Consider the following 24,952-nt stretch of genomic DNA (forward strand, 5'->3'; position numbering starts at 1 on the left):
AAAATGTCGTATTATTTTAAATTGTATCGGAAAGATATTTACAGTGGTTTAAATTTAAAATTTGTGGTACCGTACCTCTGTACCATTGTGACATCAGTCAACAACGAATTGTCATTTTGACTTTTGATTTATTATGTTTTTTAATAGTCCGCTGAACTAATTTTTATTAAAATGTCTGTATTGTTGCAGACAGGAAAATTATATTTGTTAAGAAAGCCTTTTAGCAAAAGCTGCAGTAAATATATATTTCATAGAAAAAAGTCGGGTAATTAAATCTTTTCATGATTAATATCACGATGAAACTATATTTTATAGGTTATGTTTCATTTTCAGATGTACCACGAAAATTTATAAGTTTCGATGAGATTGTGGCTCAAAGGAGAGCGGAGGCGCGTCAAAGTCTTGTCGTTCAAGTGAATTCCGAGTCGTCATTCAACGAATTGCACGGTTATTGCTCTAAATATGCAACAATCAATGACATTCATCATTATAAAAATTCAGCTGGAGAGGTGAGATCTATAACCCTAAGCTGGCTATCCAATTTTTGCACACTACATGTACCGTTCGGTCTTAGTATAATTGCTTAAATAGATATATACTGGTGCAAATTCTGTTGTCCAGAAATCTCAAGCTAAAATCTTTAATGCTCTCTGTAAAAGAGTATATATAGCCTTACATTTAGACCTGTCAATGTAATTAAGTTTAGAGTTATGTATACAACATAAGTGGCGCCAATGTCTACCAAGACTGTTGCACTGCAAGTGCAAAATGCAGTCCCTGCAATGTTTATCTCTAAGCTATCATTGTTTTGCAAACTGCAAGTAGTTCATGAATTATCCTACAATTTCATTTTAGATGGATGAAAAATACTTAAGGGACTGTTTCACAACTTCACAAGTGTTGAATAGCCTAAAAGTCAGTTTCTTTTATGTCAAATGATGACAAAAATTGTGAATAAGCTATCTGACATTTATCAGGTAGTGTTAAAAATGTAGTGTAGGTGTATAAATGAAGTAAATAGGCACTTATAATCTGTAGTGTCTATCTGTTGTGTTTATATTTAGTAATGAGTGTGAATAATTATTCCTCATAGTTAAAATGTGATCACTAGATAATTTTAACCTTGTACCTTTATTACAGCATTTCATGCTCATCGAATTTAGTTCAGAAGAAAATCTTAATAATGTATTACAATCATGCAGTTCACACAAAAAAGAAATTGATGTAATGGGAGTCCAGTCGCCCTTCCTCTGGTTTAGAGCAACTTCTGTTAAGGAGAAGTATGCTCAAAATGTAACACACCTGGCCGTTAAAGATGGGAGTTTATCTGTAAATGAAGATGTTTTGTTTGAGGAACTCATGAACTGCAGTTCAGTGTCTGAACAGATACAGATGTTGTATGATAGGACTGTGTTGAACGATATTGGAGTGCGGTTGAGATATATGGTTGCTAGACAGGTAATTGTGATTTTATATTTTCACATTCTGTTCTATTTCTACTGGCTTGATTGTTGATCGCCATTGGGATCCTGCCACTGATTGGTCTGACATAAGATGAGTCCCAGGGAACATGTTACTATAAAGAGTAGAACTCCAATGATACTAAGACCATGTCTCGCAGTGAGAGGCTGTCTAACTAAGCCTAAAAGTTTGAAAACAATACAGGTTATATTCACTTTTTCAAAGCAAATACTAATTTCCATGGGAGACATATGTTTATTATTATGCATCTTTTCAGTTGGAGACAGTATTTAGTAGTCTGTATGCAAATATTAAAGTGCAGCCATTTGGTTCATCTGTTAATGGCTTTGGCAAAATGGGCTGTGACCTAGATCTTGTGCTTACCAACACATTGACTGATGATCTGGTAAGTGTCCATATTGCATTGTCACATAGAGTTTAATTTATACTTTTCTGCTCATTGTAAGACTGTCATCATCGTTATCAGCCTAATTTATTTTTTAAATGGTTTAATTGTATGCATGTATGGCAACAGATCAAAAAGATCAACAAGCAACAGATCTTGGTTTTTATTTCAATATTAGTTATTCCATAGACATCACAGAAAAATCGGCTAGTATATCAAGAGAAGAAATCTGAAGGAGGGCGAAGTCCATGGCAAAGGCACATGGAACTGGTGGGAGCATTGCTGGAACTAAGGGTGCCCGGTGCTACAAGAGTGCAGAAGATCCTGAATGCGAGAGTTCCCATTGTGAAATACTCGCATGACTTAGCTGACGTTGATTGTGATCTGTGCTGCAATAACACGTGAGTGTCTTCTATCTAAGTTTATGTTCGTGGTATCTTCTTTTGCTTGCGGCTCAGGTTTGCCTGGTCGCTGGTTTCAGGTCGACCGTTTACTATCCATTTTGACGTCGCTGTCTAGATCCCAGCAAGTACTGGTTGCGGCCAGTACCAGCTGCAGTTATTTGCTGGAGGAGATTTTGCATCTTCTGGTTGTATCATATACTTTACCCCTCGCTTTGAAGTTTTTTCAGTTGAGTGCTAATGCCCAGTGGCGTGCATAGTGGGTATGCACAGGGTCTGCAGATGATATAAAATGAAGAAAACCTCCAGTACGAGTTCTAAAAAAACTTAAGGATAGGCATCGTAGGAGTTATTTAAAGCCTACCCTTAAGTATTTATAACTCATACTGGAGAATTTCTTCATTTTATATTATCTGCATACCCTGTGCATACCCTCTATGCACGCCACTGCTAATGCCTCAGATGTGGCCCTTCTGTTGTATGATTTTATTAGCATTCGAAAATGTTTAATTCCCGTGAGTTGACCCTGGGTGGTTTGGCATATTAGATGTGTGCCATTTGTGATTTTCTGCTAAACTTGGGACTATTATAAATAGCTGCTTTATATCCTTTTATATAGAGAAATGCACTACTAAAAACTACAACTATACTAAAACGGGTGAAAAGATTTCGATAAAATTTCGAATAATAAACGGGATACTTTTTATCCCGAAAAACCTTCTTACTGGTTAAAGTGAAAATGAGTTTTTTAGTTTGGCTGCATCACGCAGTAACTTTGGTATTTTTGACATAAGTGAGGACGGAGGGATAGGTATAGCCTAGTTTATTTTTTAGAAGAACATATCCTTTTGCTGCAATTACGTCAGTAGGGTCAGCAGCGTTCAGAAAGTTTCGTGGCATCTTGTACGATAAGACCAAATATTTCGAACAGTGCGTGTTGAAGTTGTTTATGAGTCCGAAAATAAATAAATATATAAATTCGACATTATACGCATCGCCATCTAGCACTAAAGTAAGCATAGCTTGTGTTATGTGTATTTTGATGAATATTTTTATGAACTATATAACTGATGACGGGCAGCGGCGTCCATTTTGTTAATTCTACTATCTACTGCGAGCACCGATCTGCTTGCCCAGCGTGGTGATTATGGGCAAACCTTCCCATCGGGAGAGGATTTTAGTCCAGCAGTGGACCGTTATAGGCTGAGGATGATACAAAGATACTTATAATATACATATAAACACCCAGACACTGAAAAATATTCACGTTCGTCACACTTTACTTCCATTAATTTTCGTGGGCATCCCGTCGCAGGTCGGGCGTGTACATGTCGGAGCTGCTGTGGCAGCTGGGCGCGCTGGACGCGCGCGTGCGGCCGCTGGCGGGCGCGGTGCGGCGCTGGGCGCGCGCGGCCGCGCTGACCAACGCGCACCCGGGCCGCTGGCTCACCAACTTCCCGCTCACGCTGCTGGTGCTGTTCTTCCTGCAGCAGCCGGCCAGCGGGCCCGTGCTGCCGCCGCTGCGGCGCCTGGTGGAGTTGGCCGGTGCGCTCCCTTACACCGTCCTGTATCATACTTGCCTAGTTCCGAGTTCGGGCCCCGGCACGCCGCGCTGGCTTTTCGGAGTTATTGAGCAATGAAATATCCATTTTTAGCGGTGAGAGTTCTCAAAGGCGTGTTAAATCTACCAATCTACGGTCTAAACCCTTCATTCTGGGAGAACACTCGAGCTCTGTAGACAGAGGGTGGCCAGTAATGGTTAATACTAAGTGGGCTCTCCTTAGACCAGGGCGCGTTTGGAACCCTCCTAGCTTTAGTTTTGAGTCAACGAATGCAGTTTTTGTCATCACCTAACATGTTCGAGTGCATGTGATAAGGTTTACATGAATAAAACATTTTTTTAATTTGAATTTGAAATGGCGCTCTCGATGGCGGAATTCAGGTGTTGGGTTTTTTGAAGGAATTAGCTTTACGTGCAAAAAAAAATCCTATATACGTAAGCCGAAAGAAATCGGACACTCTCTGTTAAGATTTGGTATAGGTTGCATATCTTTATATATGCAGCCTTTACCAGTCAAAAATTAATCGTACCTTTTTAATTTCCCAGGCAAAGAGGATACACGAGTAGCCGAAGAGAATCTCAATTGCACATTCCTACGAGATCTAAACAAATTACCCACAGAATCGTACTCACAGAACACCGACGATTTGCAGACTTTACTATTTAAATTCTTCGAGTTTTACTCTCAATTCGAGTTCCAAGACAAAGCGATATCTATTAACGAAGGCAGGCCTGTTCGGAAGCCTAACTCGTTGCCTCTTTACGTGGTGAACCCTCTCGAACCGGCTCTCAATGTTAGCAGAAATGTCAGTTACGAAGAATGTGAAAGGTTACGTTTGGAAGTAAGGAACGCCGCGTGGCATCTGGAATCTTGCTTGGATGGGCACAAATCTGACGACTGGGGTATCCTAGGGCTCATCGAACAAAAGGCTTCTAGGGGCTTAAAGAAGTTACTGAGAGTGGGAAACTCCCACAGACTAGTGTCTATGAAAGATTTGTTCAACGATAACGACGAACTTGAACCGTCCGCGCAGGGAATAAGGTCGAAATTGGAGAAGTTTAAAAAGACTGAAAAATTAACGGAAGCGAGTGATGTAACAAGAGGGGACAAAAAGAGTGAGATGAAGTTCAAAAATAGCCAGAGTGCCCGAGAAGTGTACAGGATACGAAGGAATAAACTCATTTGAGAATCTGTGCACTAACTTTTTTTGTTGTGTCTGTGTGGATATTGTGATGTATTGAGTGGTAGTATTTGGAATACTGATGAATGATTCAAATTTATATGTGTCCTTTGGTGATGTCGCTCTGTATATGCCTTTTTAAATTTAATGTAAAATATTAGTACTGACATTCTACTACATTTTTTTCAGTGTCCCTTCTATAATTTCAATACTTGGCTCGGTTTGGTTTTTTAAATTATTGTTTTACAAAGATTTTGGTTTGAAGCGATGGCTCAATGGACGAAAAAGCTTACCAAAACGTAAAATAAAAACAAACGACAGCATCATTACACAACAAACTTTTAAGGCCTACTCTATTAAATTGAAAGAGTGTAAACAGATGCAAAGCAGTCTGTAGTTGTTCGCAAGATTCTATGGAATATTCTAAGAATGCTCGCTTGCTCGATGTTAACGGCATTAGAGCGTGCAAACAATTGCCTAGAGCGTTGTGTGATCGCTCCCTAGTTCTAGCAATGAGCATTAGTTCTGCTGAGCTTAACATTTACCCAAGAATTCCAGTTCTTGGTTCTCATTTTTGCTTGTTGATATTTTGGTGGTAACGCTGGCAACAATCTTTCGTTTACACTGAAATAATGCTCTTATTCTAGCCCTAGCTTTTTGTTCGTTTGGTATAAACCCATCTTTAGGTGTTAGCGAGAATTATTTAAACAGAAAGTTTAAGTGCCCTTTTGTGAGCTGTTCCAATAAGCCCTCTGAATTATTGTCAAATGTTTGTCTACAAGTCAAAATGTACATGTTGATAATTATTCAGTTGTACACTTAACATCACATTAAATTGGCATGTCTAAAAGATTTTCCAACTCTTACAGTGTTCCATATAGAATAACATAGCACTACTTTTAAACTAAGGTCCTTACGAATAAAAGTGGTCTAACGTTGATTATTCAGTGTTTTGTCACACTTCTACAGACAGCACTTTTCTAATGTCAGATAGATAGATAGATAAAGTCTTTATTGCACAAATTAAAAGTGAAAACAAGAAATAACAAAAACAATAAATATATATATATAAGGTGCGCAAAGGCGGTCTTATATATATCGCGATCTCCTCCAGACAACCATTTAGGGTAGAGAATTCAGAGTGTGACAAAACACTGTTTCCACCAATACGGCACCATTGTACATGCAAACCATTAGCGAATGCAATTTTTAGTTTAGCGTATTTAATAAGACTATTCGAGTTAAAAGAGAAAAACATTTATTTGTTAATAAAAACATTTAGAAGACAATTTTTTTTTTCTATTTATACTAACATGTATTGATAAAATTCGCCTACTTATTAATTTAATATACAAAAAAGTTGCTTTTAAAAAGTTAATAATTAAAATTGACTTTGTCCAAAAATACCAACCACTCAAAGGTGCAATGTGTGCAATGGTAATTTTAGACAGATCGATTATAAAATAATATGCAGAAAAAGTATATTTTATTTATGTATGTGCAAGAAGATTGATTTAAAAATAATAATAACATTATCCAAACCTTCAAACAAAGCAAGGTGCCCAGGATGCCGGATAAGTTACTCCATTAAATGGCCAAGTTGATATGAGGCCATGAGAGCCAGAGTGGCCTAACTACTTAAACAATAGTTTTCAGTAGTAAGGAAAAAAGAGAAGCCCATATTTCAAATAATTGTAACTTTAGAAAATATTTATATTTTATTGTTTTTTATTGCCTAAGTCTCTTCATATGTTATATTCTTTGTTTTTTAGGACCTATGTCAATCCTAGGTACCATTATTATTATTATTTTTTATAGATAGGCCACTCTGGCATTTGGGGTTTAAGATTAATTTAAAAAAATAAGCAGTTAGTCCAAAGTATTTATTATAATAAAAGTATCCTTACATTAATAAACCTTCCTTATAAGCATCAATCACTATCTATTACTTCATCTTCCACATGCAAATCATTACCTACCGAAGCACTATCCTTAATATTATTATAAAAATCATGAAGTACCGGGGGAATGTATTGAAGAAGTTCCACCAAATCCTTTTTTTTCTCCACACTTATTTGTCTACCCAATGGATACAAAAGATCAAGCTGTAAATTAGCTATGGCAATAGAATTTCTTTTTTTCAAGTCCACACTTTCAAACAGGACCTCTTCATTATTTGAATATTTAAAAAATATTGTGAATGGGTAGTTCTTGTGGTACAGGAGCCACTGAATATTTAGCCACTTTACTTTTGATTTCTCTGCAGTGACTTTTCGATTGGTTATATTATTCTCCAATTTTTTGGTTGAATAGAAATCTTCTTTGGCCATTTTTATAATTTGAAAGGGTTTTTTCTTTCTTGCAGTCTTTATTACTTCAATCCAATCATCAGGTACGAAAATATTCTGAAAATATTTTTTCTTTTTTTCTATTAAGCCAAAGTCCTGATCACACGCCAAATAAGAATGACCGCTTACAAAAAATTTATGGTCAATATTTTCCACAACATAGTCTGGATGACTAATAATATATTGACAAAGAGTGGCCATTTTTATATTGCGATTTTGGCCACCACATTGGTCAGAATATAAAATTAACCTTTTGGTCTTAACATTTTCTTTAATGTATCGCAATAAACAAGAGCCTATCTCCTGTGGTCCTCTAGAGGCTACAGTCTCATCCCATACACACATTGTTGCGTTGTCATTTGCAGCATCATGTATACCTAGTACATACGTCCACAGCTGCCTTTTATAATAACACACTCCCGTTGACACTACTGGAGTAGGCAATGTTTTCATTAGGTCGAATACAATGACAGTGACATCTAAGTCTTCTTTAGCAAGGTTTTTATCTTTCTTGTAATTATCTTTCGCACTGTCAGCTTTTGAGAGGTGTAACTTTTTTTGTAACTCAAGCTGGTACTTTTCTTCTAGTGAATGAGCTGCATCTATCTTAATCTTCAAATTGTCACATTTCTTGCATGAATCGGATACAGGTGCATGGAATGATAAATTAAATTGTTCATTAAATATTTTCCGGAACATAAAATCGGATACCTTTTCTGACTCAGAAATATTATCACAGTACATGGAATACATTTTTGGTAAACTTAGATCTGGAGCTAAGAACCTTCTGTTCATACTCTTGTGTAGTGTGTAGTGTGATTCATACTTAGGAAATTTATCAATAAATGTTTTTACTTTTTGAACTTTTTCTTCAGATGTCTTATTGACAGGAACATGCTTTCCTCTTCTATCAATAGGTGGTGTAGGAATGGACAATTTTGTTTTTAAAACTCTGGATATTCTTCCATCAGATACTGCAAAAACTTTTTTAAAGAATTCTTTACATACCGTAGTATACAAACCATCGGAATTTGGAATAGTATATACTCGGGTATTGGAGCGTCTAGACTCAGTTTGTCGGCGATCAGTGAGAAAAGAGCATCTTTTTTTAGGTAACACTTTTACCAATGAAAATAAGTAAGATGACTGCAAAGTAAAACTTTCCATGGCATAAAACCTATCGAAGAGTGCTTTTTGCTGTGCAGCACCAACTTTATCGTGGCATTTTAGTCCACATCTACATGGTATATCTGTGTTTATATTTTTCGAAGGTACAGTTTTGCCTTTTGCATTCACATATTCCTCACCTCTCGCGCGTTTTGCCTTGCGTATATTCTTTTTCCACTTATGTGGCTGTCGAACTCGCTTTCTTGGCTTCCGTTGCTCTTGGTCGTTTTGAGGGTCTTGGTTGTTTTGAGAGTGGTTATCTTCTAAAATATCAATTAGATCCAAGGGAGTTGGCGATGGCGATCTGGATGGTAAATACTCAGAGCCTGAATCTTGATATGGGTCTTCCTCATCCACTCCGAAGATATCTGAAAGTAAAGTAATTTGCTTACGAAATAGTAGACTGACAAAATTAGTTACAACACTCAATTGACTGACAATTTTTCTTATCAAAATCATGTTTTGCTTACCTTGCATTGTGTTTTCTATGTTACTAGAGGTTCCAGCTTCCATGTTATCCATTTTAAGCCATTAATTGCAAGAAAAACCTTCGTTCAACATTAAAAACAATCACGCGGCAAACTATGACAGTTTGGCCTAACGTCAAAGAAATGTCAATTTAATTAGTATTGCCATAGTGCAAAAATGGCCTAACTCATTTAGGCCACTATAGCGCTACCAAACTTTTAAAATTTCTGATAGGCTGTGGTAGTAATACTAATTCCATCTATGAAAACAATATTGAACTAATTTTAGGCCACTGTGGCGCTATGACTTTTGCCGTTTAGAGCAGTTTTTTGAATTAAAATCAGTATTGAAAAAATGACAGTTAGGCCACTCTGGCTCTCATGGCCTCATATAATCTACGACTAGTCTTCGGCCACCTGTATTTTAACGCGACGCACGACAGATCCTTATAAAAAGATCTATAGCATTCGTCCCGCACTACTTCGGGGTTTCCACATAAAGCGCTACAAATGTATAAAAACTGTTCTTTCTTATTTACATCGCTTGACACTTTCTTAACTTAGTAATCTTTAGTCAATAAATATAACGAGTAAAAGTTTAAGTATAAAAATAGAAAATAATAGTTTCTATCAAAATTGGAATTGGTCATTCTGACCGGATATTGCACCTGCAAGTAAGTCGGGTGACGTCATCCGCACATAGCCTTCATCAGCCTACGTGCTAGTAAGTTAATAATTTTCATTTGCAAACAGAAAATAATACCGCAACTGAAGTGAGATTTATCATTTAAACCTTTCAATATTACCACGAAACCTTCATTATTTCCTCTGCACTGCATAGGCAGGGGATAAAAATTATATCCCTCGATTACATCCCCTGATAAGGGTTACCCCTTGTATTAATGTGTTCACCTGCCCAAGTGCGGTAACAGGGAATCTGAGAAGTTTACCCCCGTCTACTATTACACGTATAATATTTAGATATTATTTCCTGTGATTGGAGAGTTGATAAAGCTGTGGTAGGAGATAAAATTTAGCCATTTCCCCGGTGAGAAAAATAAAATAATGCGAACTAGCGCCACATCCACCTTACCGTAACTTGGTCTTTTTGTTTTAGTAGTAGTGGAGCTTTTTGTGACAGAGCTCATCCGGGCAAGCCATGCTTGCTTCTGCCGCCAAGCTGCAATGGCCAAGGCTACGGTTGATGAACACAGGTAGATGTTGTAGAACGTGTTCCTTGCATTCCCTACTTAGCGTTGCGTTTTTTATAGGCGATGGCTTGCCACTTTCCATCAGGTGGTGCCATTTACTGGGTCCGTCAACTATCACTATAAAAAAAATTACATTTTACAACTACACAAAAATGCGACTAGTATACTTTACTCTAAAATTAAAATTTGTTAACTAGTTCGGCAAAGTTGCCTTTACCGCACGGACGGCAGTTATTAAATGAAGAGTTCCGTGTCGGTTGCAAAAAGTATCTACGTTTGCGGAACGCCTAAGTTATAATAGAATATTTCAATTTTCGGATTGATTTCCGGTACATTTCGTCGGCCTTCTATTAGACTAGTATATGCAGTAATATGGTCGCCACACAATCTCTCAAACGTGCTCCGGTACGCCGCACTGTGCACGACAGCGTGCACGTGTGCGCGTGCGTGGGCGGTGGGCGTGGCGACCGCAGCTGCGCAGGCGCGCGCCCAGATCGTCTCTTCGAGGTCGGCGTTGTATCTCTCGTTTTGATCGAAAACTCGACACTGCGAATATAAGTCTTTTATTTCATTTAATATTAATATTATTAATGCAAAAGTGTGCCTGTCTGTTTGTTTCTTTGTTAACTATGTTCAGCTGAACTGACTTTGATGAAAATTGGCACACGTGCAGCTTGCATCCCGGAGATGACGCCCATAGGATAAGTTGTATCCCGGGAAAATAAAGAGTTTCTGCGGACTTTTTTATTACCCAAACGGGGACGAAATCGCGCGCATATATATTAGAAATTTCTCATTTAAAACTTGGAATGTAAACAAAACAAAAAATCATTTATACTTATATAAAAATTTAGAAAACAATGTTGCTCGAAGTGAAATTAAAACCTTTTTTATAATGTACGGAATGTATGTATATAAAAAAATTGAAAACACAAAAAAAACAAACAAACAATCACATACGCTGGGTAAGGTACGTAGTAATTATAGCGGTTCCGTTTTCCATTATGAAATATATAACGTGTAACAGAATTACGAAATAATATTGAAGGACGCATAAGTATATTTCATAAGGAGTCGCCCTGTAAATATATTAAATCAAAAGAAGCATATTTATTTTAGAATTCAAAACATTATTGAAAATAAAAGACCGACACGCGCATAGTACTACGCTACGTTCCGTACGAGTAATGATTTTTTTACTCTTGCATGTAACTGATTTCTTTCAGCAAAAACTATGGCAGTGGTTTATCAAAAAACTATTAGGTTTCGGTTTCACAGATAAGTTCAGAAACAGTACATAATGTAAAGCCTGTGAAGTATTATTTCGATTTTTATTTACACGTTGTATAAAGCGACGTTATATAAATCTTTATTAAAAACTGCAATGCGTACCTCGTCATTGATGTCGTCATTCATACACACTTCCGCCTTGAAGTCCAACAGCGCGATCGCAGTCAGCAACGCCACCGAATGCTTCGTATCATTTCGCACGATCCCGAGCAGGAAGTCCATCGCGCGGCTCGCTATCACGTGATGAGATTGTGATGATGATAAGCGGCTGATGATGTGTGATGAGCGCGCGCGGATCGACTCGTCCTCGTCCTCGAGGATTGTGACCACAGTGGCCCACAACGTCGCTTTGAACTCAACTGCAAGAGTAGGTAATCAAAACAAATATCTAACACCGTTTGATCCAAAAACATTAATGCCCGTTTTCACTAACGACGGAAAAGGTAATGCCTAAGTAAGCAAAGAAGATTCCTAGGCCTGTCTTTCACCAATCGAGTTTCACTAGGCAACTCATATAACCTAACTTATCTATGGTGCTCGCCACAAGGTTTGGTATTTTGTGTTTGTATTATCATATTTTACATTTTTCGTTTGGATAAAACCTAAACACACATAACCTTAACGGTTATTATAGCTGGGTGGCACCCAGCTACGGCTCAAACCTCCCACCAAGCTTAACCAGTAAAAATTCAAGCCTGCCGGGGATCGATGCGGTACGTTAGGGAGGTCGTAAGAAAGTAACAAGGACGGCCTGGCTTAACGTGCTCTAAGAATGAAAAGGGCAATCAGGCCGCGAATCGGTCGAATTGGAACAACACTACTTAACCAAACCAGTTCTAAAAAAAGCAAGGAACTTCAAAACTAATATCTTAATGAAGAATAAAGATCAACACATTACGGTACTCTTTAATTTACAAGTCGTCAAATCCTAACTAATATTAGATACGCTAAAGTGTTTGTTTCTTTGAATTTCCTTTTCTTCCAAGTAAGCAAGTAATCAACTTGATTTTTGACTTAGAGTTAGTTGAAAGGACGAAGCGTAAACATAGGCTAAGCCTCAAAAGTTCAAAGTTTATATAACACGTAAGCTAACAGAAAAATCCAATTATAATTTTAAGGGTTACTTAAACGGTAAAAAAACCTTGGGTGTGAATTGCTCTAATTTCATAGCTTAATATTAATTCACTGTGAGATGGTGATAACATAAAAAAATACCTGGCTAAGTTTGTTGTGGACTCTTCTTAGACCAGGGCGCGTTTGGAACCCTCGTAGCTTTAGGTTTTAGTTCGCGAACGAAGTTATCACCATCCCCTTACAATTATGTAAACATATATGTATAAACGCTTCATAAGTGCCTGTTATAGGCCTACTTGAACAAAGAAATTTCGAATTTGAATTTGCTACTTTTTATTCCACGAAAACCAACGGTTTCCACGGGATTAATATAAAAATGAATTAATAAAAAACCGTAATAAAAGCTGACAAAGAACGTTAGTAATTTAATATAACTTACATTGATCCTCTTCACTCAATTTTCCTAGATCGAACTCCCGAAGCAATTGCAAGTTTTCCTCCAGAAACTCTACAACGACGCTTCTCGTATCACAGCAATTATCTGACAAACTGCACGCGAAAATGAGCCTTAGCGCATCTAATATTCGCATACTCATAAAGTTTTTTTCCTTTATCCTTCGTGACAAAAAATCGGATAAACTGGCTAAGTAGATATGGGTCAAATTTTCGTGTTCATTTTCGATATAACGTATCAGTGTATCCAGGATGATGTCGTCAGTAGCAGAAAGCTCAGTTTTAGACTTTACAATATCTTTATTTTCTTTAGCGTTTATAATATTAATTTGAGTATCGGGCTCTAGAGTTATTAGTCTCAAACACTTCTGAGTGCATTCCAAATACTTGCTACATTTTAGTACTTCGCATAATATCTCTATGTATTTCGCATCTTTTCTTAGAACATCTAAAACAATTAACTCTGATGGTAAAGATTCTGAGTCCTCTTTTAGAGGTTTTACGCCATTTTTCTCTGATAGTTCATGTTTTGAATTCAGTTTATGCAATTTGATAGTATTTTTGTGTGAAATCTCGTTTAGGTGTTGCTGAAAGGGGTTCTCGATATCCAATTTTCCGTAGAGGATAAGCAAATAGTTTAAAACTGCCAGAACGACTTCGTTGACATGATGCGACAGACATTTACGCACAAATTGACATATTTCATCTACTTTGTTGTATATATTTAACGTTATTATGTATAAATAGGTAGCGTTTGATAAGCACAGTTCCTTTCCGGGGTTTTTTTCTAATTTACCGTTATTAAATATTAGGTCGTTTAAATAATTTTGGATTTCATTTATAAATGTCTCTTCGAGTAGTGTGTCGAACCTGTAACAAGTGATAAAATTAATGTACACACAAACATGCATTTTGGTGCTAGTGCGGATAGTCGTGCCATTTCACACTAGTCCCGAGGGGAGAAGGAAAAGATTTGGGCCGAGTGAGAATGGGAGTGTATCAAACCGACGTTTTGAATATATTTGCGCGATGCCAGGCGATTGCTCTTGATGCTCTTTTATTTAGATTGGGGCCGTAAAACTATTATATTATATTTACATTATATTATTATTATTAAAACTCCAACTTTTAGGACTTCAAGGTCTATTATTTTTGGTATCTCTTTGACTCTTCTCTCTGAGTCCAAGGCCGTGGGTTCGATTTCTACTACTGGAAAATGTTTGTGCGATGAAAATAAATGTTTTTCAGTGTCTGGGTGTTTGTCTGTATATTATAAGTATTTATGAATATTATACATAAAAATATTCATCAGTCATCTTAGTACCCATAACACAAGCTACGCTTACTTTGAGGCTAGATGGCTATGTGTGTATTTGTTTTAGTATATTTATATATTATTTGTTTGTTTATTTTGAGGACTTTTTAATTTAAGATAACCCTTGCAATTTTAAACTTTTGCACTTTTAGATACATATTATACTTTCAATCCTCTAACTAAGAGATGTAATCAGAAAATTTATAAAATAGTTGAATACCAACTCTTTTGTCTGCCAAGTTTGTCTGAGAAGCTCGCAACAAATTTACCGGGGTATTCAAAAGATTGAAGACAAAGTGATATTGTACGTGTTAGTGAACTGAAGCTGAAAGCTATTAAGGTTTCAAGCGCCAGGTTTTTCACCATCTCATAAAGTCACCTTACACTTATTAATTTGAAACTTAAAATGGTAATAAATTAAAGCCTCACCTCCTTATTAGCACATTAATAATCTTAATATATTCATCAGCTATCACATAGCAAGGTGTGTTTCCTGAGCACTGTGTTAATATCCAAACGGATTTTCTGAACAGACTCGCCAAGCGACGTTGCGTTTCACGGTCGATTGGAAGATTTTCTGGTGGCGTATCTAGTAGCTTCAAAATCTGGATATCAAAAATGTATAGTACATAAATTAATCTTTAAGTACTAGCTGAAAAAAAGAAAGCTGACAATTTTAACACATGACATGAATATTTATTACGTGCACGCAATAAGGAATTGGCTGTATTAAAAATATCACTATTTTATTTATTTTATAATAATTTCATTTCAATTTTATTTTAATTCTCTTTTAGTTTTTAACATTATAACCTAATTAATTAGCAAAATATTTTTAGACATTTACTTTGTAATGCAGTTGTATTTAAAATGTAATTAATTTTGAAATTATTTGCAAACGTTGTGAAAACCAGTAATAAGCTGAACATTCAACTAAGAAACTTGGACAAGAAAAAATGTATACGTTAATACATTTTTCTTGTCCAAGGTTTTCCTAAATAAATAAATAAATCATTTAAAATTTTACAAAACAAGAAATTTCCAGTTGCATAATTTGCATGTGCGTGGGAGAAAAATCTACTACATCGGACGATGAAATCAAGCCATCCAGGTGGTGGGGATGAAATTTGTTTCTGCGACGCATAGTATATACGAATAGCTTTTATGTATGTGAGTATTGCACATAACATTGCTTAGAGAGGGTCGTACAAGGCTCACCTGCAATAATATGCCGTGGCAGAAATTTCTCTTGATGCTTTCATCGCACAACAAATTCAGCATGCTCTCTACATGTGGAATGTATCTGAAATTATACAATACTTTGTATGTTCCAATAAACCTACGAGGTCATCTAAAAAGAGAGTACGTACTAGGACACTCATGATAAAAAGTTCAAAGCTAATGTTATAATTTTAAGTTAAGTCATATAAATAGTTATTAAAAAAACTTCTTGACATCACATTTCACGTGTATATGGGTGTGAGTGTGGAATTGCGTGCGAATGTTATATCTAGGACGTTAATCTTTTTTCTTTGACGCCATTTGACCTTAAATGTAAACACATTAGATGTTTTGGTTGTCACTGCGTATTTTTTTAATAAAGACTCACGAACGCCGACAAGTGCGCGACACGGGCACGACACGTATACAGTTAGCACTCACGCGTCGGGCGGCACGAGCGGCGACACGGCGTTGGCGGCCAGGCGCCGCGTGTGCAGTGTGGCCGCGCCCGCGCACCGCACCACCGGCGACACGAACGCCGACAAGTGCGCGACACGGGCACGACACGTATACAGTTAGCACTCACGCGTCGGGCGGCACGAGCGGCGACACGGCGTTGGCGGCCAGGCGCCGCGTGTGCAGTGTGGCCGCGCCCGCGCACCGCACCACCGGCGACACGAACGCCGACAAGTGCGCGACACGGGCACGACACGTATACAGTTAGCACTCACGCGTCGGGCGGCACGAGCGGCGACACGGCGTTGGCGGCCAGGCGCCGCGTGTGCAGTGTGGCCGCGCCCGCGCACCGCACCACCGGCGACACGAACGCCGACAAGTGCGCGACACGGGCACGACACGTATACAGTTAGCACTCACGCGTCGGGCGGCACGAGCGGCTACACGGCGTTGGCGGCCAGGCGCCGCGTGTGCAGTGTGGCCGCGCCCGCGCACCGCACCACCGGCGACACGAACGCCGACAAGTGCGCGACACGGGCACGACACGTATACAGTTAGCACTCACGCGTCGGGCGGCACGAGCGGCGACACGGCGTTGGCGGCCAGGCGCCGCGTGTGCAGTGTGGCCGCGCCCGCGCACCGCACCACCGGCGACACGAACGCCGACAAGTGCGCGACACGGGCACGACACGTATACAGTTAGCACTCACGCGTCGGGCGGCACGAGCGGCGACACGGCGTTGGCGGCCAGGCGCCGCGTGTGCAGTGTGGCCGCGCCCGCGCACCGCACCACCGGCGACACGAACGCCGACAAGTGCGCGACACGGGCACGACACGTATACAGTTAGCACTCACGCGTCGGGCGGCACGAGCGGCGACACGGCGTTGGCGGCCAGGCGCCGCGTGTGCAGTGTGGCCGCGCCCGCGCACCGCACCACCGGCGACACGAACGCCGACAAGTGCGCGACACGGGCACGACACGTATACAGTTAGCACTCACGCGTCGGGCGGCACGAGCGGCGACACGGCGTTGGCGGCCAGGCGCCGCGTGTGCAGTGTGGCCGCGCCCGCGCACCGCACCACCGGCGACACGAACGCCGACAAGTGCGCGACACGGGCACGACACGTATACAGTTAGCACTCACGCGTCGGGCGGCACGAGCGGCGACACGGCGTTGGCGGCCAGGCGCCGCGTGTGCAGTGTGGCCGCGCCCGCGCACCGCACCACCGGCGACACGAACGCCGACAAGTGCGCGACACGGGCACGACACGTATACAGTTAGCACTCACGCGTCGGGCGGCACGAGCGGCGACACGGCGTTGGCGGCCAGGCGCCGCGTGTGCAGTGTGGCCGCGCCCGCGCACCGCACCACCGGCGACACGAACGCCGACAAGTGCGCGACACGGGCACGACACGTATACAGTTAGCACTCACGCGTCGGGCGGCACGAGCGGCGACACGGCGTTGGCGGCCAGGCGCCGCGTGTGCAGTGTGGCCGCGCCCGCGCACCGCACCACCGGCGACACGAACGCCGACAACTGCGCGACACGGGCACGACACGTATGCACACATGAATAATCCCAAGGTCATGGTTTTAAGTGATATTTTTCGTAAAATTTACCGGGTCGAACTGAACAGTCAATGGTTGGATCAAATCCTTAAAATTTTTAGACATCAAAATAGAATGAGATAGTTATTATTTTACGCAAAACAAAAGTGTAAATTACCTTCAAATTCGATACGGTCCCTTCCAGCGAAGAGGGATACAGCCTGGCCAGTAGCAATAAGATTGGATACAACGACGGATGCAGCAACTGTTCCTTGCCGCTCTCACTTACTTCCTTTAACTTGTGCTGTAACAATAAATATACCTCAATATTGATATTGATATTAACCGTTTATTATTTTTTTCAGAATTCCTTACTCAATGCCTCTTAACAGTGGCAGTACTACCATAGACGCTAAAAACCCGGGCTTGCGTTACAATAATGTTTCTTGTAAATTTTAGAAAATAATTCGTACTCGCTAGCAATGAAGAAATAAACATATGTTATTACTTTTGCTCACTAGTGTATGGGCAATGAGTATACAAGCACAACGTTGCTCTGGCTAAAGGTGTGACAGCAGCCAGCCAATAGAATGACATTATATTTTATTGGCTCTATGTACTACGTAGCGCGTATGCGAACGATGAGCTCCGAAATATTACGATCTTGTATAAAGTCCTTTCGCTTTGTCTCGCTCACAATCATCTGCTGGGGATTTGTTTTACTGCTACCACTCATGGGAATGTTAAACTAGCAGAGATAATCTAAATTATATAATTCATCCTTGTTTGTACACCATTTCAAGATATAAAAAACAAAAGCTTTAACAAGCTGTTTCATATGTATAAATAATCAAACTGTTTATTTTTTAGAAAGTTTCAGTTCTAAAATAAGAAAATTAAAAAAAAATGGATAATTTAAATTAAACTTACAAGCATAAAATCGTAAAGCTGTGGATATCGCAGGAAGAAGATTCTGCCGGTCATGCGGTTCCTCACGGACAGGTTTTCAGAGTCTTTCGACCTCTGCACGCCGAATATCCGCACCATCAGTGCGCTGAACAAGAGGGTTGCCGAGTTGCGCTCCTGGAAAATGGCGTTTTGTTGCTGAATCCTGGAATCTTCTACCATCGCCTTAAACAGTGGTATCTTTAAATGACAGTTTATTTGACATCCTAAAAATAAGGGTTATTATTCTGTATCGAAACAAAAGCAACTTAATAATACTGTTTTGGCGATTGCTTTCAATTCTGGGCTTCCACTTATAATATTTAGAGGACATGCGGGCAAAGACCTCCCACCTCTTCTTCCAGGAAATCTCTTTTTTGCGTGTCCAAAGTACCGCAAGTCCATCAAACTCTTCCATATCCATACGCCAGCGGATGCGTGCGCATAACAGATTGCTACTACAATAGAAAAAAAATGTTAGTTGGAAGTGCTCACGATCCATGTTCCGCTCTCGAAGCCCATCAGCGCCACCAGCAGGCCGGCGCCCACGTGTGCGCCGACGTAGTCGTCGAGCTGCGAGTTGCGGAACAGCGCGCGCAGCACGTTGAGGCCGTGGCAGCGGCTCTGCTCGCACGCGGCTTCGCGCGCCACGCGCAACAGCGCGTTCATGCACGAGTCGAAACTCCTCGCGTTCGCCTTCACTTGCAACTCGGTGATCACGAGCGCCTAGAGACATAGCAACGAGACTCAAGTACGTAGGGAAACGTTAAGGGGAAATCTGACAACAACAGCTAGTCGACCTCAACTGTCAATCTCTCCTGCTCGCGGTTTCCCCTGCTAGATACGACACGAACGGGCGAGGCTCCGGTAGATCCATACAACCATCCTGACTACTGGGCTCACGCGGCCTTGGGGATCTAGAAGACTATGATGTAGAAGACATGGGGAAACCACTGAACAATTTTTCCAAGAAAGTCGTCATAATGAAAAAAAGTTATTATGTAAAGAAGTTGTTATTACTAGTGCTGACATATTTACAACACCACCTAAACTTGCACGTAAACAGCAACTGGATATGTGACAATACTCTGGCCCTTGTGGAGGCCGCAATCGAGGCTCCTCTACACAAATGCGCAAGAAAGGGAACCGTTAGGGAAGAGCGGCGACGAATTCTAAAGCGAGCCAAGACACCCAGGTGACGACCACGACCAGTCTGTCGAGACTTTAAAGAGTAAGAAGAACGGAGGGAAAAAATCTGCCATCTGAGAGCTATCACGACGTGCGCTGCAAATACCGCTAAATGTTGTTCACCCCTTCATCGGGCGAAAGACCTGTCAATTGATGAGTCGCCCTCGGACTCAGAAAGCAAGGTCTGCTCTCCATTCCAAGGCCGTGGGTTTAATTCTCACAAGTGGAAAATGTGTACGATGAACATGAATGTTTATCCGTGTATCATAAGTATATGTGTATGTCGTTCTTAAAAATATTGCCGCCGAGCGAGCACCTGTACGAGGAAGGGCAGGCCGGCGCTGCGGCGCGTGGCGCTCGGGCGCGCGGCGCTCGGCGCCTCGATGGCCGCCAGCAGCCCGGCCAGCCAGCGCGCCGGCAGCTCGTGGAACTCCGCGCTGGGACTGCGCCACAGGCTGAAACCGACCCACTCCTCATTTCTGCCCTCCCAATTGTTTGCATCGTGTCGACTTGTTGTACAATAAAAGTGCGTAAGAGCGACACAGCAAGCATTTCCGCGGGAAGTATTTATTTTAAATATAATTTGCAATTTACATGAAGACAACCGTTAATTTGTCTCTAAATTGATAAAGTACTCGTAGATACTTCTAGGTAGGGGAGTTTTTCAAAAGGAGTAGTCATCATGCATATTCCCATACCTAGTCAAGAGCCTAGTGAAGCCGACGTAGACTTGTTCAAAGGCGCCCCTGTGCTTGGTCTCGGTCAGCAGCGCCGTGAACTGCTCGCCGATGGACCTCACCAGGCCCAGCCGCAGGCTCGCCGGGCGCAGCTCGTCGTGGAGGAGGACTTGGCTCGCTACGGTGCTGAGGATCAGTGACACCTGCAAGTTCCCATGCCCCCAACATCCCATCGACACATTACCGGTGCACTACAGTATTGCGGGCTCCACATTACCTAACTAGATGGCGCTACGAAGATCTTGCATCGCGCTAGCAATATAACATAGTGAATAATGACTATATACAACGTGTAAACGAATTACGCAATTATGTTGAAAGATGCATAAGTATACTTCACAAGGAATCACCCTGTAAAAATATGAAATCAGAAGAAGCATATTTATTTATCGACACAAACGAATTGATAACATTCTAAGTGTTTACGTATGACAACCCTATTGAAGATAAAAGACCGACACGCGCACCGATTTCAATTTTGCATGTGATGTTAGCTGTATCTGATTTCTTTCATTAAAAACTATGGCAGTGGTTCACTCAAAAACTATTAGGTTTTATACCTCGATTCATCGTTCGCCCTCGCTATTACTTCGTTTTCTCGACTGCGTGCTAAGCCTATATGACCTGCTTCGAAAATTGTTCAAAACATAAATACCCGTTGGCATTCAAATTAGTACTGATAAAAGGAGAAGGGGACAAGTTACATGAAAACCTACCTCTTTCACGGATCTCCACGCACAGAGTAGAACCATTTGTGCGGTGACCTCTCTGCCGTCTTCCAGGCGTATGTAACTGCAAAAGGTTATATTTAATAGTAAGTTTGATCTCGGATAGTGTTAGTGAAATCTAAAAATCTTAGACGTTTCGAGTTCAAGCAAAACAGAAGAATTGCTATTTAACAAAAATAACACTTAACAAAACGAGTTGATAAAAGAACTAAAACAATGACTAAGGAAGAATAATATTATGCGCATGAAAATATACACATCTTGCTTAAGCACACACAATGCTTTAACATGAAGCAACGTAAATAGTCGAATAAATTGTCAAATCCTAAGCACAGGCGGTGGCCATTATTAAGCTAGGGAAGACTCACCCCCCGGCGGAGTCGCAGGTAGCATTTTGAGGAGCTACGTCTGGGAGGAGCCCTTCCGGCGCCGCGCTGGCCAACACGGAACCTGCGCACGCGCATACTTGCACGCAAGTGTCCACCAAAGTCTGCATGACGGCTGTCAAGCTATCCGCAGGTATCCCGCTGAAAAAAATCACATATATTATTAGGATGTTCGAACAATATAACAAGTTTCCCATATTAATACATATGCATTAAGTAAAACGTACAATGAGAAGCGGGGATAGCCCAGTGGGGAGGAGCTCGACTTTCCTTTCGGGGTTCCAAGTTCGAATCCGAGTTACGCACCTCTAACTTATCGTAATTAAATAAAATAATAAATATACTACGACAATACACACCATCTAGTCCAAAAGAAAGCGTAGCTTGTATCATGGGTACTAACTAAGATGGCTGATGTATATTTTTTTTATGAATAATATACATAAATACTTATAATATAACTATAAACACCCAGACACTGAAAAACATTCATGTTCATAGCACAAACATAACCAGTTGTGGGAATCGAACCCACGGCCTTGGACTCAGAGAGCAGGTTCGCTGCCCGCTGCGCCAATCGACCGTCAATTATGTGCGTTTTAAGTAATTAAAATATCACTTGCTTCAATGGTGAAGGAAAACATCGTGAGTAAATAAAACCATCTCCTATATAAAACAAATAAATATAAGATAGCAAAAAAAAAAACACCCGGCTAAGTTTGCTTAGACCAGGACGCGTTTGGAACCCTCGTAGCTTTAGTTTTAAGTTTACGAATGTGGTTATCGCCATCATCTCACTACCGTGTAATTCTTATGTACGCATCAAAAGTGCCACCTATGCGCCTAATTGAATAAAGATATTTTTGACTTAGACTTTGAAACGCAATTTCGTCGTTATTTCAACTCGCCATTGATATTTAAGCATATAGTATTTATTTCTTTCCTTCCTTCTAAGCGAATCCAGCCGATAGTTCAAAGATTAGTAATAGTTAAAGGTACTTACAAGGGGGCGATCGGCTCTAGGGCGTGTCCGATACAATGCAGTATGCCGTACATGGGCGCGTTCCGAGCCCCGTACACTATGCTCTGCTGGCACACTGCGAGCTGTTTCTGGGCCTCCTTGAGCAATATGCCGAGAAGTGCGAACTTCACTTTGCTCGGTATGGTGCTGAAACAAGCAATAAAATAAACCAGCTAATAGTAATTTTTGCAACTGTAGTATAATAAGGGGTTAAAACACGAGTGTGGTAATAGTATCACATGATTTTAATAACTGATTATAAACAGTTGCACACAAAACTTTATCCAATCCAATAATAAGAATCCTCTAAAAGGCTGAAATAGTTAGCTTACTGTTAACATTAAAACAGTCAGTTCTTGTAACCATAATAAATATCATTAATTACTGAGTGTACACAAATAAACTAAGTATTAATAAAGTAATTATTTATTGTAGTAGTAATAACACATTTTTTATAGTGCAATTATTAAAATTCACTAAAATATAGAATATATTTATTTTAATATTGGAAGGTTCCAATCCCGATGTGCTCGGCGGAATATTTATAACTTCATAATTTTTATTTTCTACGGAATTCGAACATATAAAAATATCTAGCAAACTTTGCATTGCTATTTTTTTTTGTAAACTAAACAAATATATCGAAGCAAGATGGTGGCGGGGATTTGAATAAATAACCTATTTTTTTTACGTAAATAAGTGTTCTTTTTTTGAAATTAATATGTATAATCTTGGGCTATTTAAAATTGCCGCCACATGCCCTGCGTTGAAAAATTTCGCTAGAACGCGCGGCAACTCGCGCCCTCTCGCGGCGCCATCTTTGTGAATCGAAAATCGACACCGGCATGCGAGCTTGTACTCCGCAATAAAATGTAATTATTAACGCTTAATTGTAACATCAGTGGTTATATTAATACATCTGTGTTTTGCTGTGTGTAATTGAAACTATCCATATAAGAAAACGAGTCACGAACCCGTAAAACGATGATTAAAACGACGGCGTGGCGGGTGAGTACATACAAAATTTAATTTTCATAAGGAAAAAACACGATAAACTTTCAAAAATATTCTCTGAAAATAACTGACCAATTTTTGCTGTTTTTCCACTGTATGAAAGTTTCGTAGGCCGCTCTCTAGATTTTAATTCAATACCAAAAAGCGAAAATATTAACAATTTAGATTTAGATTAATATAATCACTGAAAATGGCGCGACGGTTTTTTTCCCCGCTCCGATATACAGCCAGCAGCGTCCAATGCACAAAGCGTATATTAAAAATAAAATAAAGGGAATGTTTTTATTCTTAAAACATGTTAAAAATATAACAATGAATAATATATATTTATATTATTTATATAATTCATATATCATAGTAATTAAAATTTTTTTCGTTTAAGGGAATGCCTACTATTACTATTTAGCCGCATAAAACCTCTTTGGTGTTTGGTTGATTTGGTGTGGATGAAATATTATTATTATTGAAAGGGCGCCAAGCAAATTACAAAGGCTACTTTTTATCCGGAATTTTTAAAAACCGTAAAGAAACGCGGACGAAGTTTTTTTTTTTAATCTGTAATATACTAGCGCTTGACCACAATCTCACCTGATGGAAAGTGTAGATGTGGCCTAAGATGGGACGCGCTTGCCCAGAAGATTCCTATTCACTCCTGTTGGAATGCATGTTAGTAACAACTGTACCTGTCAGTACCGGGAACGATGTGTGCGGGCAGCTTGCTCCGGAGCAGCTTGAGTTTGTGCACCGCCGACACGCAGTCCGTCGGCTTGACGGACGACGCCTCCGACAGGATGTCTTGCAGCTCTAGGCTCGTGCTGTACTGTTTCAGCTGGAACGGTTACTATTATTATGAAAATTAAGCTAAATTGGCTATACTCCACGAAAATGCAGGAGAATCTGTTTGCTGTAATTTATAAATTCTTCAATCTTTATACTCCGCACCAAACAGATCTTCTGCAATATTCCCTCGCACGTTTCGCTCCGAAACCGGAGCATCCTCAGGAGATGTTGACTTCACAGTGAATAATTGTTAAGTAATTCACCATACAGATTCTTCTTCTTTTCACGGAGTATAGCAAATTAAACATAATTTTAATAAATAATAAATACATATACTACGACAATACCCACACCGCCATCTAACCCAAAGTTAGCGTAGGTTGTGTTTATTGGTACTAAGATAGCTGATGAATATTTTTACGAATATAATACACATAAATATTTATAATATACAAATTAACACCCAGACCCTTAAATACATTCATGTTCATCACACAAACATTTTTCCAGTTGTGGGAATCGAACCCACGGCCTTGGTCGAATAAAGCAGGGTCGCTGCCCACTGCGCCAACCGGCTGGAATTTTATAATA

At 40.1% G+C, this 24,952-nt stretch overlaps 3 protein-coding genes across 3 annotated transcripts in view; 1 reads left to right on the forward strand and 2 right to left on the reverse strand.

The window, feature by feature from the left end:
* The first annotated feature begins 126 nt into the window (after positions 1–126).
* On the forward strand, positions 127–6,299 carry LOC120631468 (poly(A) RNA polymerase, mitochondrial-like). Its single transcript, XM_039901072.1, has 7 exons — positions 127–265; positions 334–509; positions 1,141–1,458; positions 1,739–1,867; positions 2,057–2,268; positions 3,584–3,813; positions 4,376–6,299. Exons 1-7 carry the CDS (start codon positions 172–174, stop codon positions 5,014–5,016), a joined length of 1,800 nt encoding a protein of 599 aa, XP_039757006.1. The 5' UTR covers positions 127–171; the 3' UTR covers positions 5,017–6,299.
* Positions 6,300–6,833: 534 nt separating this feature from the next.
* On the reverse strand, positions 6,834–9,367 carry LOC120631467. The gene is made up of 2 exons (XM_039901071.1): positions 8,996–9,367; positions 6,834–8,893 (listed from the first exon to the last, which is right to left on the reverse strand). The coding sequence occupies exons 1-2, from the start codon at positions 9,045–9,047 to the stop codon at positions 6,942–6,944; spliced, it is 2,004 nt and encodes a 667-aa protein (XP_039757005.1). The 5' UTR covers positions 9,048–9,367; the 3' UTR covers positions 6,834–6,941.
* A 20-nt stretch (positions 9,368–9,387) lies between these two features.
* Positions 9,388–24,952, reverse strand: part of LOC120631469 (thyroid adenoma-associated protein homolog) — a 28,675-nt gene continuing 13,110 nt past the window's right edge. Inside the window, exons 13-27 of the mRNA XM_039901073.1 lie at positions 24,265–24,410; positions 22,550–22,714; positions 21,529–21,687; positions 21,149–21,224; positions 20,394–20,575; positions 20,012–20,150; positions 19,003–19,233; positions 18,493–18,645; positions 17,741–17,866; positions 17,448–17,551; positions 15,554–15,638; positions 14,765–14,940; positions 13,007–13,890; positions 11,596–11,852; positions 9,388–10,749 (exon numbers count right to left, since the gene is read on the reverse strand). Of these exons, the coding sequence (XP_039757007.1) occupies positions 10,474–10,749; positions 11,596–11,852; positions 13,007–13,890; positions 14,765–14,940; positions 15,554–15,638; positions 17,448–17,551; positions 17,741–17,866; positions 18,493–18,645; positions 19,003–19,233; positions 20,012–20,150; positions 20,394–20,575; positions 21,149–21,224; positions 21,529–21,687; positions 22,550–22,714; positions 24,265–24,410 (3,159 nt within the window). The 3' untranslated portion in view covers positions 9,388–10,473. The remainder of the gene's footprint in view (positions 10,750–11,595; positions 11,853–13,006; positions 13,891–14,764; positions 14,941–15,553; positions 15,639–17,447; positions 17,552–17,740; positions 17,867–18,492; positions 18,646–19,002; positions 19,234–20,011; positions 20,151–20,393; positions 20,576–21,148; positions 21,225–21,528; positions 21,688–22,549; positions 22,715–24,264; positions 24,411–24,952) is intronic.

The sequence above is a fragment of the Pararge aegeria genome, chromosome 18 (assembly GCF_905163445.1).
Source record: "Pararge aegeria chromosome 18, ilParAegt1.1, whole genome shotgun sequence".
In the NCBI taxonomy this organism is placed as follows: Eukaryota; Metazoa; Arthropoda; class Insecta; order Lepidoptera; family Nymphalidae; genus Pararge; species Pararge aegeria.

Bases quoted from the DNA above. Each gene is read 5' to 3' on its own strand.
- LOC120631468 (XM_039901072.1), top strand. From the start codon at position 172: ATGTCTGTATTGTTGCAGACAGGAAAATTATATTTGTTAAGAAAGCCT. The intron at 510-1,140 runs GTGAGATCTATA...CCTTTATTACAG, and splicing joins ATAAAAATTCAGCTGGAGAG to CATTTCATGCTCATCGAATT. The intron at 1,868-2,056 runs GTAAGTGTCCAT...GTTATTCCATAG, and splicing joins ACACATTGACTGATGATCTG to ACATCACAGAAAAATCGGCT.
- LOC120631467 (XM_039901071.1), bottom strand. From the start codon at position 9,047: ATGGATAACATGGAAGCTGGAACCTCTAGTAACATAGAAAACACAATG. The intron at 8,894-8,995 runs GTAAGCAAAACA...CTTTACTTTCAG, and splicing joins CATAGAAAACACAATGCAAG to ATATCTTCGGAGTGGATGAG.